The sequence below is a fragment of the Echeneis naucrates genome, chromosome 10 (assembly GCF_900963305.1).
Source record: "Echeneis naucrates chromosome 10, fEcheNa1.1, whole genome shotgun sequence".
In the NCBI taxonomy this organism is placed as follows: domain Eukaryota; kingdom Metazoa; phylum Chordata; class Actinopteri; order Carangiformes; family Echeneidae; genus Echeneis; species Echeneis naucrates.
In genome coordinates, this window is record NC_042520.1 from 12,098,447 (window position 1) to 12,112,257 (window position 13,811).

Consider the following 13,811-nt stretch of genomic DNA (forward strand, 5'->3'; position numbering starts at 1 on the left):
TGTGTATAGAAACTGGTTACCTAAGTGTTGAAAAAGCACAATACTTCCTTCATACAAAACATCTCTTTTGGGAAAATTTTCTCGTTTTTATGTCTTTGAGGGAATTATCTTTTTCTTCCTGGCGACATAGAACACATTTGAACTACCTGTGAGCTCTGTGCCCCCGCAGTTGAACTTGTCTCCCAGAGTACAGCCAATAGCCTTGAGCAGGTTTGTCTTCAGTCACACAGTCGTGCAGGCCGCTACTATTGAGAACTGAATTGATTTTGTTTCACGCTACATGCTGAATGTTAACAGAAACATAAACAGAATCCAGTAAGCTCCGAAACAAAACATAATTAATAGGGACACACGTGCACATACAGCAAATACGCCAGTATCCAGCCAAAAGCTTTTTAATTGCATCTTCAAGTTGTCACAGCCTGCTGAGGCTTTGAAGTGGAGGTATGACTTTTTTTTTTTCCCCCCAGCTCTTTTGATTTGGAAGGCACTAATGAAGTGCGAACCAAGGCAAAGAGAGGAAGTGAAAAAAGAGGAAAAAGGAATAAGTGGAGTGAATATGGCGAAATGAGTTTGAGTCAGTGTAAAAACAAAAGCAGGAGGGTCACAGGGGTATGACAGCTACATATGCAGTTATGTACAAACCATAAAGCCAGTGACGTGCGGCTTCATACAGATTTTAAATTTAAACTGCATGAGGATTTATGTCTATCGGATGACACATATGCTTGGAGTAAAAAACCTCATACTGCTAATCGGTCTTATTCAAGTGCAGCTGAAGAAAAACAAACATTATCTCTAGTGTACAACAAACAACCTTGACTGCAGAAACACTGCATTGCTGCTGTACAGCTTTCTCTAAAACCCAGACACTCTTGTTCCCTGTTGAAAACACACACACACAAATTAGTTACCTGGCCAAAAGGAAACTATGTAGGGCGAGTTTTGAACTTGTCAGGGAAAAATAAGCCACAGGAGAGAAGGGCCAGAGAAATGAAGAATGAAGAAAAGGGTGGTTGGGGAAGCTGGGCTGAAGGTTAGAACCTGAACAGAGAGAGAGGCCAAAATGTATATTTCATGATAAATATGGTGGAGAGATTTTAAAAACAATACAGGGAGCCAGAGGGTTGACAGTGCAAAATTTTGGGTGCAACGGGGAAAGGTGGAAACTTGACAAAAAACAAAAGACGAAGGAAAAGGTGAGATGGGCTTCTCAATGCCATCAACCATTTCAATGTTGTTTTTTTTTTTTACCTATTGCTGTTTTTTTTTTCTCTGGGTGATGTCTGATTAAGTTGATGCACAGCAGATAAATTCAAGCAGGCAGAGAGAAATGGCAGAGAAGTGGATATGATAGACGGACGCCCTTGTATTTGGGAGAGTTTGTGATGAATCACAAGGAACCTTTGTGTTTATGGTGTTTTGCGACTGTGTGTGATGAAGGGAAAATGCTAACGAAGAGCGAAGAGACATAGCTTCTTCCCCAGTCCCATAATAATATTTTCTGTTTTCCTTTTTTGTATCATGATGCCAGTGGAGATAGTAAACCAAACCAGCTATAGTTTGGTAGAGCAGGAAGTGAACAGGAAGATGAGATAAGACCGGAGATGAGAATGCTTTCATTGAAGCAGCTGGCTCTGAAACTCTCCAGGAGACAACAGGACTTAGTTTTATTCAGAGTCAGCCACGACTCCATCTAACTAGTTCATTGTGTGCGTGTGTGCGTCCATTCATGTATGTGTGGTTGTCTCTGAATTTGACCATGGTGCATTTAAAACTTTGAACTTGAGTCCTTTTTACCTACTTCTGCTATTTTTGTACCGACCCTCCTCCTTTTTATGCTTTGGAGATCAGGTAATACAAGGACATGCACAAACGCACGCACACAAACAAACACATGCAGATACACTAACATATGCATGTGTGTGTTCGCTAACAGGCTGAGACACAAACACGCACATGCACGCATGCAAATGTGTCCAGCAGCACTGATGCAGCGCTCCTGTATTTGGATGAATTACTACCCCTGGGGCAAGTCTGAGTTGGCTTCCGTTGACTGGCTTCATTGCAGTTGCGTGTGTTTTTCTTGTGCACGTTTTTATGTTTCAGTCGATTTACACTTGAGGAAGACCATTGTCAGAATCCTACGTATGTCATTTTTCACAGTCCATTTATCTTAACTCGCAATCATCTTCTCATATATTTGCCATTAAAGGTCATTTTACAGTATTCATTTAAAACCTTTAAAGGTTTTGTTTTGCCTGAAGGCTTTTTCATCACCATTTGCTGCACAATGAATATTACATGAGGGCAGATATAGATTCCAGATATAGCAGTTCAAGAACAGTTTGGCAATAAATAAAAATAATATTAATATAGATTCAGCACGATCTTTTGGCTGTCATTGATAACTGTTGTCTTTTTCAGGGCTTAAGATTGCATTTCAATTAAATCAAAGCATAATCTGTGGTCATATATTGCGTTTAAAATTAATCCTAATGCACGATAGTCAGTCAAGAGTCTTATTCACATGTTCTTGGTGGAATTTTGTGAATGTTTCTGGGAGGCCTGTCAAAGACAAATTTCTCCCACTATGTGAGACAGACAATGAAACTTACATCAATGGCAGTATTATACATTTGTGTTCAGGTATTTGAGTGAAAAGATACGACATTCGAGTGTCAATTAACACTGGTGTTAATTGTTGTATAGGATTACAGATTATTTAAGGATTATTTGAAAACACTGATTTACACTATAAAATAAATTGATATGAGGATTGTTTTCTTTTATACTCCCAACTAAAATAAATTGTTAGCTATGTTTGGTTAATATTAAAATATCATCTGCTGCTAGTATTTTCCTTTTGCTTTGATTCCTTGCTCTTGAGTCAATAATAACTTCAAGAAAACCAGAGCATGCAGAGCAGGTCCATCTTAGTTTGGGTGTTAGTCTTGTTGTCTAACAGCACTTGGTCACGTTCATTACAATAATTTGATTCAGTAAAGGCTGAGTACAAAGACACTTTTGACATCTTGGACCTTTTGTTTCACTCTGGGTAGAATGAGAAACAGAAATATGGCAGTAAAGAGTCTTCAAGGGGAAATTAAACATAGGAAAGCAGATTTCCACTTTCATGTATCAGAAGTCAATTGTGATTTAAATGTCCACACTGATGATGATTAACAGCTTGCTTGGGTGAGAAGAGTGAACTAACTTTAAAGTTATATCCAGAAAACTTCAGACTTCAGAGTTCTGTAGAGAAAACGTTCAGAGACATTCCTGGAAGCAGCATCGACATTTTGCCAAGTGGATGCTGCTTCAATAGGACAGAAATGGTTTTTGCTTGTTTTGCCTCTGTGTTTGTTTTCTGTTTTATTTTTTTTTTCTTCATGTGTTTACACCTGAGGAATCTGACAGTGTTGTTTTTCTACATCCCCCTTTTCTCCCTACTTCCTGCCTCTGCTCCTCTTAGGGGGAAACATTTCAACATATCCAGGACATTGTCGTGTCTCTGCTGAGGATCATTAACCAGACTGTCATCACAATGGGCCGTGAGCATGCACTGATTGTAAGTACACGCAAGTTTACATTTGAGCCATCTGCAGCATGCAGCGAACTCCATATCCACTCCACTGAAAAGCAAATACAACAGTGCATCTTTGTTTAAAATACACACTTTTATTATGTGTATATATATATATATATATATATATATATATATACACTGTACAAGAGGAAGATCAGAAAGTGAAGGGTATTGTGGGAGCTCACACCGTTATGGGACAGTTTACAAAAATGCAGTGACAAGGTATTTTGGGTATCGGTTTGTTAATTAGTCAGTGTGGTGTCATCCATCATGCTAATTAGTGGCAACTTGTCCACCACAAGCAGCTGAAGCAGGGCCCTCACGAGAGTCGTGGTTAGACTCTAAACTGCTGTGTCATAAGCATCTTCTGTGTCTGCAAAATAATGTTGCAAATGTGTGTTTGTTCCAGGGATAGATATTTGAGTTAAAATTTTTGACAAGTGATCTTTGGCAATATATAGTTTGTTAGAAAAAACCATTTTCCACCACCGACACGGAGACATTCCTTATTGATTACAATTTCACTTTTAAGTAGGATAACACATCTTGGTCAGACAGAGTATATAGATTGGCTTTTTTTGGGGAGGGGGTGTCATGTTTTGATAAGATGTGTACACTTGAAGCTTTGGTTATCTTATTGATTTTTGTTCTTCTGTTGTAGTTTGATGAATTAGCTTTAATAGGCGGTATCGCCTGGATGCTACAGAATAAGTATGTAGCAATTGAAATTTCCTGTGGTATATTTAACGCGGAAAAAGGGGATGTTTGTTACTGAGAATTAAAAAGAAGTTTGTTCCTGTCTGTACCTGTACATACTGTGACATACCGAACAGTCCCAGATGGTTATTGCTAAATTTCACAGAAGCTGATGGCTTTGGGCTTTTCACATATTACCACGTCAGAGGAACATTCCCCTGCACAATTTATGCAATATTGATTTTTCACTGTAATTCATACAAATTTAATTGGCGCCTTATTGGTTCTTGGATTGTGTAAATATTGATACATTTATACAGCTTAGCAACACGCCAATCCTTAGCAGTGAGCTGATGGTTGGTCCACCCCTACTCTACTATATGTGCATTGTTTTTCGGCCCTTGTGTAAATACTTCATTATGTTTCTGTGAGTTTGCTGTGTGTGTGTGTGTGTGTGTGTGTGTGTGTGTGTGTAAATTGGTGCCTGCAAGTGTGTGCCTCTGTGCATGTTTGTATGCCCATGCCAGTGTAAAAACCCTTGAAACAAGATTCAGATTACAGCAAAACGCTTCTACTTTGGATGTTAATAAAGGAGAAAATCAATCACTCTGTCAGTCAACAGTGACAGAATTTTTAATTGCCTGACAAAGCCTGTCAGTCTTTGATCAGCTGCCTAACACACTGTCTCTGAATGTATTCTTCATACAATCTCCTCCATGCTTCTTAAACCTTGACATCCATCCAGTGTAATGTCTCTGTGCTTCCAGGAAGCCCGGAAGGTTGTTCTCTCTTTATTTCCTCGCTGTGCTTCTGTTATTGTCACATTCAGATTTTTGGCCATCCAGTCATCTGAAGACAGTGTTCCAAATCGTTCCAGTTCTCCGTCTTATTGCTAAAATTCAGCCAAAATTGTCGTGAAGATTCATTCCCAGCCATAGACATGAATCCATCCTGGCATTAATTATTTAATACATCATCTATCCATCTGTCTAGACAGCCAGTCAGCCAAGCTACGAACAGTACGCCTGTCTGTCATCCAACGTGCTGACACTTTGTTGTCGTTACGCAAGTGCCATGGGAAACTGTATCCTTGTCTTTTGTCAAAAATTAATCACAAAGTCTGATGCCCACAGAGAAAAGATTGGGATGATTGTTTCCTGTGACTCCCTCTCAGACAGATCTGAAAGGAACAGCTCCTTTGGCTCTTGTTTCTTTCTGTAGTGCATTCCCTCCCCTCCAAACTGATCCCTGGCGTGTTATGTCAGAACTGAGGATGGATTGCTGTGGAAAGGTGCCATTTGGTGCCACAAGAAAAATGGCCCCTCCTTACTTTAACGATATTCAAACACACTAAACAGCCACATGACCACGAGAGCAAGATCCACATGATTCCACGCGTTTATGCACCTGCTTACCACAAAGGCTGTTGCCCTTCTTCAAATTTAGAGCCACCAGAAACACTTTTTCCGGAGTTTCTTGACACGGGCCTTGGTGCCAGGGCGTCCAGGAGGGGCAGGGGCTACCGCGGGCTTGGACAGAGTGGGTACAGGCACATCGTAGTCCCCCTCCAAGGCTTCCATAACTCCCTGTAAGCGTCCCTCCTGCTGTCGAAAATCATGCTCCACACTGGGGAGGAGAGTAAAAGAAAGAGCATTGAGCATGAGTGTTTCGGAGGCACGTTGGGCATAATTCAGAGGCTGGGATAGTGTCAAATCAAGTCAAATTCATTTGTACAGCCCATTTTCCACAAAAGGAGATTAGAAGAGGGGAAGAGAGAGGCAGAAGAGCAGCAGAAAGATGCAAGGACAAGTGGAGGTCTACTGAGCAGAGACAGATTAGATGGAGAAGGGACTAAGGGAATAGAGGAGTTTTAGTGGCTTTAAAATGTTGTAACAAAATGCTTACAACACTTTCAAAGAGAGGTAGCACCTATTCTTAGCTGTAAGCTGTGTTTTTCCTTCTTTACTTAGCTGAGTTTACTTTAACATGCACACACACATACAACCTGACTATTTACACCAGCCCCAACCTAACTCATCCATAGTGCTCCATTTGTCGGAGGAGAATGGGGGGAAGAGAGGAAAGCTGAGGAGAGAAGCCTTTGAAAAATGAACGAGCTAAAAGAAGGAACAGTTGAGGAACCCTGTTTGCTCTCCTGAAGTGTCCAAAGAAGACCTCTTGGCTTTCTTTGTTTATGCTTTTCTCGTCCACCCCCTGTCTCTGTCATGGTCTTTCTCTCACCAGTTTTCTGAAGTATGGACTGCTGCGGGTCATTGTGCCACCGACTTGGAGTTTCTTGCTGCCTTTTAGTGTGTGTGTGTTCAGTTGGATTATAGGGGTAGAGCTGCATAGAGCCTGTATGACATCTGGAGTTAATGAGCCACACGACAACTACCCCCCTCCTCATATACCCAATATTCCACTCATGCACATGCTACTGTATAGAAACACGTATGCGCTCCCCTGACAGCCATTGTGTGCATTTACTACACCAAGCCCAGGGCAGAGAGAGTGGGGAAGCCAGTGTCCAGTGTCCAGGGGACAGGAGAATGGGGGGAAACTCAATCTCCCATCTCTTCTGGGAGACAGAGGGAAGTTGAGCTTTAATGAAACAGGTCACAGAGGCCACTGTAGAATAAAGGAAAGAGACAAAAAGATAGAATGAGAGGATGAGGAGGAGAGGATGACTGTCACCTAAGATGTGGAAGGAGGAGGCAGGGAGATCTCTGGTCAGAGAAAAAGAGAACAGGCATGGAGGTAAGGAGCAGATTCAGGAGGAATTAAAAGCTCTGGCAGGCGCAGAGGAGGAAGATGGAGGGAGAAGAGAGACGCCATGAATAAGTGATAAAGGAGCTGTGCTGCGACAAGGCACACACACATATTGTTCACATACAGGCACAAAGTATATCTAAAATGATAACGGGCTGTACCTGTCCCACATTCAGTCAACCCTGGGTCTGTTCTGTTTCACAATGTGTGAAATTCTATGTGGAACCACTTTGCCACGTTTTCAAGGTTTCAACCTCCCCCTCTCTGAACCCCATATGACTATCTCTCTGCCTCTCTCCACCCACATCTCCTATCTTCCGCTTCTTTTTGCAGGATTATAGCACCGTGGGAAATGTAGCCGCTCTTATTCTGCATGCTGTCGTCTTCAGCATCTTTGCAAGTGTGTGTTCTTGTTTGTTGATGTGAAGGTTAATTTGGTTCATGTAGTGGACAAGAGTGTGTGGCTCACATGTGGAGGCGTGACAGGATGAACAAATTAATTTGCTCGTATTGGGTTCCTCAGCTCTGTTGAATGCGTGAGTGGAAGAAGTGAGAGAATTCCTTTTGGTGATTATGCAGGATATGATCGCTGTGTGTGTTTACGCTGGTTAAACTCAGAGAGGACAAGCCGAACAGCTCCCCTGTCTCTCAACATATAGTACAGATTAATTAGGGCTGACAATGGCAAAATACCTTCAGGCAGCCTATCCTCATCAAAACTACTTTTTTCAACACAAATCTTTAGGACAGTTGTTTCTGTCCCATGTGTACTTGATTCTCTGTTTGTATTTCTTTCCCTTTCTGCCATCCCATACTTGCCCAAACATTTTGATAAGGCTGTTATTGGCCAGCCAAACAAATAGAGCTCTTTTATTTCTGGCTTTTGTGTGTATTTGTCAGCATGGCCACCTGAAAACTTGTTTTTCTACTTTTGTAAAACTGCTAATATATGTATAGAAACATGAATAGGAAGCATATTCTGCACGGCTGTCAAAGTCTTTCACCTAGTGTGAAATATATTCATTTCTTGGTGAATATGCACGAGTTTGTTAGAGCGAAAATGCATACAGAATGTGTTTAGATGTGTCTATTCAAAGCGGATCACCCCTTTTGTTGGATTAATTAACACACATGTATAAATTATTGTATTTTCATGTGTGCAAGAAAAACAAAGTGAAAGTTGAGCAGGATGGCAACAGAAGAATGCAGAGGGTTATAATAACCTGAGATCAGCAAAGCCTCAGACTGTCAACCTCATTCATCTCAAGGATTTTCTATATTTTTACTACTTTGAAATGTATATATGTAATGTAAGCAGTAGTATGCTATTGTCCATATCTTAGACTGCTATTCCACTGAACAGGTTGTCAGGTTAGGATTAGGGTCTTTTTTTTTTTTTTTTTTTTAAGCTTTATGTGTGTGTGTGCGCGCACATGCATATGACCGTGTGAAGCTTGTTTTGAAGGTACGTACAGATTTGGTACGTACAGATTTGTGTATGAGCACGCTACCATTCAGTAGTCCTTCCCTATGTTAATTAGCATCATGGGTAAAGAGATCTGGATGAGGGGATGGGAGTGTTGGAGTCAAAGTATCAGAAGTATAGTTGTGCAGTGCTAGTATATAGAGGGTAAAATATGGCTGCTGGGAGGTGAGTGCTTCTGGGAGAGTTGAAATTGAGGCTGCGTGAAATGTATCTTCATCCCTTGTGGCCTGCAAATGAGATCGTATATACTATTGTAAACAAGCAACATCAGCTTCAGGCATGAGGTTTGATACATGCCCATATTGATCAAAGACTATTCCGGCAGCAGGAGTTAAATAGTTCTTCCATGTTCTGTTACTTTGTTCTTCATTGAGCTGCTCTGCATGAGAAAACCACAATTTCCAGTGGGTGAGGCAGAGAGAAAGGGCAGGAGGTTGGGCAGTGGGACTGGGACACATACGGTTAAAGCTTTGGCACTTGACAGGTAGAATAAGGCACAGATGAACAGTGGAAGCCAGTTTGATTGAAGGTTACAGATGACAGAAAGGGAGGCTCAGCAGGCATGGGGTCTATAGTGGCAGTTTACATAATGAAAAAATTAAAAATAAGAAAGGAATGAAGAGGCGGAGGGAGGATGAAGCCATAATATGTGGTATCAGATTATCAGGGCGCAGTTCCGTAAATTGCAGAGCATCTAAAAAGCTAACCTAAAAATTACTTATGTAGGTCACACAAACAAGAAGCAACTGAAACAGGAAATACACTTTATTTAAGCACAGAATAATTTTTGCTTGATCAACAGAAGATTCTTTAATGTGCGAATAACTTTCCTGGGGAGAGCTTAATCATCAAATCTGTGGAAACCAGTTTGTTCTTTCCCATAAAGATGAAGGGTGTTGCTCTTTGTTTCAGATTTTCCGTTCAGCAGAGATGTATTTTATGTGTAACTATTATCAGAGAGGGAGAACAGTGGCAAAGACAGCAGGATACCGAGTTGAAAGGGTAATAAAAAATGAAACGAAAAAGCAAGGTGTGCTAAATAAAATCTAAACACATGAAAAAGAGGTGAGACACAATGCAGTATGGAGTAATTGTGGATAAGTGGAGCTTAGTTTTTTAGCACTGCAGGCGAGAATATGTAGTCACTGGTGGTTTATATAAAACAGTAAGCTCATTATCTTGATGAGTTTACCTGTAGATGATGCAGGCTGTCTTTTGGCAGGTGGGGCAGTTGTTAATATCCTGACCAGTTCGGTACGAGCTGCGGCTGCGTAGGAACAACAGATGTAAAACATTCACACAGTGGCAAAAGTTTTTTTTTTTTTTAATCGAACAGCAGTTTATATGGATGGATGCTTATCTATGAGCCGCCTTCAACCAAAGTCTTTATATAGGGAACATAACTCACTGATGTAATGGTGGAAAAATTGGCAGATATCCCAACCGTGCACAAACAACAGTTCAAGCCTTTCTTGACTGGAAAGGGTCTCACTTTCTTGACTGCCGATGCCACAACTGCTCTTTCCAACTGCACAGACTTAATTCAGAGGCAGCAGTTACACTCCCCGGGGGTTTTCAAAAGGCAGAAAATGGCTTGTGATGTTTAGTGCATGTGAGGTACCCCAGTAGTGTTGTCTGAGGAATTGTTTGAGCCATCCCACTGGGTAAAAACCGGCCTGTTTAGCATTCCAGCTGATGAACATGGTTGCTAAGCATTGTGTGCAGTGGCCATGTAGGTAGGAGCCAAAATTATATGCCATACATTTTTCAAGCAAAAGATTCAGTGAAATTCAAACAAAAAAGAGCTTTCTTAGGGATTGATGTGCATTATATAATGAATTATTATAAATACTAAATGTATTCATGTTTAAACGAGACTGCTGAGCTTAAGATAGAGTAAAAAAATAAAAATAAAAAAAAAATCATTAACAAAATAAAATCTGACAAACTCAAAGCGACTTCTGTGTAATTAAAGGCCTTCATTTTGCCAAGATGTTTTGGCTGCCCCTGTTCTGAACTGTGTAGATGAGAGAAGCTGATTTTATGTTGATTAAACAGACATTTTAATTACACAGAGAGCATGCGTGTGACTGGCATCACGTTTTTTCCCCTACCCGTCCTTATCAAAGACAACAACAGCAAGTATTTGCTTTAGGAGAGAAAAGAAAAAGAGAAGCTGAGCACAGCAACAAATCCTCAGCTGGGATTTATCACAGCGGCCCACTTTTTCATTTCTGTCCCAGCATCAGATACAGCCACTCAGACTTGCTGGTTCTCATACTTTTCTTTCTTTTTTTATGTCTTTTTTTTTTTTTTTGCTCACAATTAGGTTCTCTTTCTAACTCTCCCTTTCCCCATCAATCTGCCTTTTTACCCTCTTTATCCAAATTTTCACACATTAGAGTCATCCCAGTGCACACACGCGCGCACACTGGAGATGAATACATAATCCTATACAGTCACACATAGGGCAGGACCACGTGCACACTGAATTTCCTTATTGTGCAGCTTAAATATTAATTGCATTCCTCCAAGGTAATCTGAAGGGGATTAGTCTGCAGCAAGAGACATCTGCTAACACTGAACAGAAAGGAGCAGACGGATGGAGGGAGAAAACATACAGAAAGGGCTTACATGGAAATGTAGAAACATTGTTTCGGAGGTGATGATGTAAGAGGTTAAAGAATGGATTCTGGATTCTGGCGGGAGAAAAGGAAGTGACCGGCACATGTGAACCAAGCGGCTGGCATTCAGGGTGGGAGGGAGACGTAAGCTATAAACCACAGAGGACGAGTGAAGTGACAGCAAAGGTGACATTGTGATGAGGAGGTGAAGACCAAGGATGGAAGCAGGAGAGAATGAAGGAGACTGACAGCCAACACATGACAGCAGAGGAGATGAATACACATGAAGGCGGGGCAGAGAAAGGGGGGGAATGGTGGGAGAGCAGAGGATTTAGGAGGAAGAGAGTGGAGGTGGAGGAAAGGATGAATAGCCTGCAGCGGCTTAAAGAGCCCCAGATGAAGGTGAGAGTGTTGATTGAAATTGTGAGTTAGTATGGAAAGCCAAGTGGGATCCACAGTAAATGTAATGAGCCAGAGAACTGTGTTGTAACTGATACCACTGGGACTGCATGTCCTGCCATATATATACGGTATAAAGAAAAAGGCTGTGAGGATCAGCTTGTACTCAGCAAACACTGAGCCGGTATCACATCCCCGCAGATTTGGATCTCACACACACACACACGACTGAAATTCTCAACAGGCTTGACATTTAAAATCTATTACGTAGACTTGATTTCATGTCAGTATATTGCCATGCCATAAAGCTCAAATATGCTCTCCTTTCAATCTTGTGCACTCTCATGATACGCTGTCAATTTTTTTTTTTTCCCCTTATCTCTCCAGCTCGCTCTCTCTCTCCTCACTGCCGAAGTGAATACCTCCCATATTGTTTTCTTTTATTCCTTATCTTCATCCCTCCCCCTTTATGCTCTCTATCTTAGTATCTAACCCTTGGGCTCCCTTTTTTCCTCTTTCTTTTTTATAGACCTTTTCCTTCCCAGTGGATTTCCCTCCCTACTTCCCCTCTCTCACCCTTCGCTGAGGGCCTTGCTCTTCTCCAGGTCTTGGATGACGTTGAGAAGCACCTTGATCTTCTCCTGATTGGACAGTAGGTTTTCCTCCACACTCTGCAGCTGCCTTTCCAGCCCTCGTGGAGCATTCCCTGCATGACCACCCAGCAATCCTCCTGGAGCTCCGTTACATTGTGCTTTCACATGAGTCTTACAAGGCAGTGTGTGGTCATCAAATGATTTGCTTTTCTGTTTTGTGTAGCTCTTGAGTTTGCTCTGCTCTGAAGAAGCTTGTTTGGTGGTATTTGTAGACTCCTGGGTATTTTTGTTTTGGGCTACAGGTGTGGCCACTTTGGGAGAGATTTTTGGTGGGAGAGTTGGTGTGTTGGTAGCTTTTGAGTCACTGTTACAGGAAGAAGCTGGAGGTTTAGGAGTAATTTGGACTATTGTGTACTGGTGTGTGTGTTCATTGGATTGCTGGACTGCAGCCAACCCATGTTTGAGGGCCATCTCTGCAGATGGTGTTTGTGCGCGTGTGGTAGTTGTGCATTTGTGTATAGGTGCGTCTGTTGTTTGCGTGGCCGAGTCCTTGTAACAAGTAAAATCTGCCGAATGTGGCCTTGCCTGCTTCTTTGAATCTCTTTTGTTCTGGCTGTGTGATGCGTGATTGGGATGGGAGCTGTGTGTTTTTGGTATAGTGTGTGACAGCTGTGGTATTTGAGATGCTTTTACCGATGTGTGTGTGGAGGTGTTTGCGGTATCTGCATTTTTGCTACAAGACTGAGAGTCCAGAGCGGAGTCTTTTCTTGATTGGCCAGGGACCAAAGACGATTTCTTTGGCGGATTAGGTAAAGTCTGGCTGGCTGTTATTTGATTGACAACCCTCCTGCGACACGCTCCTGTGCACGGTGTAATCTGTGACCGTCTCCTTCCACAAGTCCCACACAGGCGAGATGGGGAAGCCATCGTCATCCGACAGGGCTGAGGTGGGGTGGTGTGCGTGGTCGTGCAAACACTCCCACTTTTTAACACTGAACGGTGACCCTCCCCGCGCAGGGATTGCACTCTCCTTCGCTCACAGGCCGGCTCCTTACCCTCTGTGGCCTCAGAGCAAACCCCTCCCACCACATCAGATGCAACTACACTTCCATTTGTATACCGAGCTGTCCTTTTACTTTTTGTTTCCTTGGGGTCTGTCCTAATGCTTTTGATCTGGCAGTAAACTCCGCTGCCTGACCCCTGTGATCCCATGTCATCCTGTGTCAGGCTGTTGATCTCGTTTTGCGATGTCTCCTTGGACACTGGCAGACTGTTGCTGTCACTGTTGATCACTCCGCCTGTCTCTGTTGTCGTCGACTTGCCTGTTGACACGGCGAGCGGGCGATGTATGTTGGTTGGCTGACTGCAGTGTCGTTTGATGGAGGGTAGAATCCGCAGTCCAGGAGATGTCTGCACCCCGACACTGCACAGCGGGCCCCATCTCCCCCCTGCCAGGGGAACCCCCAGTGCAGGCACTGTATTAGTTGGGTCAGCCACCTTCCTGCCCATAATCTTCTGCAAGCTGGCTCAGCCCCCTGAGGAGCTGAACGCAACGGATGCGAGCGATGACATCAGCCAACGTCAGCGGGGTTATATCCGATTGGGGAAAAACAGGAATGCTTTCAGCTTTTGCTTCCCCAAATGAAGGTGTGTAT

The 13,811-nt window shown here is 42.5% G+C and overlaps 1 protein-coding gene across 1 annotated transcript in view; it reads left to right on the forward strand.

Moving 5' to 3' along the window:
* dock2 (dedicator of cytokinesis 2) overlaps positions 1-13,811 on the forward strand; it is an 85,530-nt gene that overhangs the window by 38,674 nt on the left and 33,045 nt on the right. Inside the window, exon 26 of the mRNA XM_029511893.1 lies at positions 3,476-3,571. Within this exon, the coding sequence (XP_029367753.1) occupies positions 3,476-3,571 (96 nt within the window). The remainder of the gene's footprint in view (positions 1-3,475; positions 3,572-13,811) is intronic.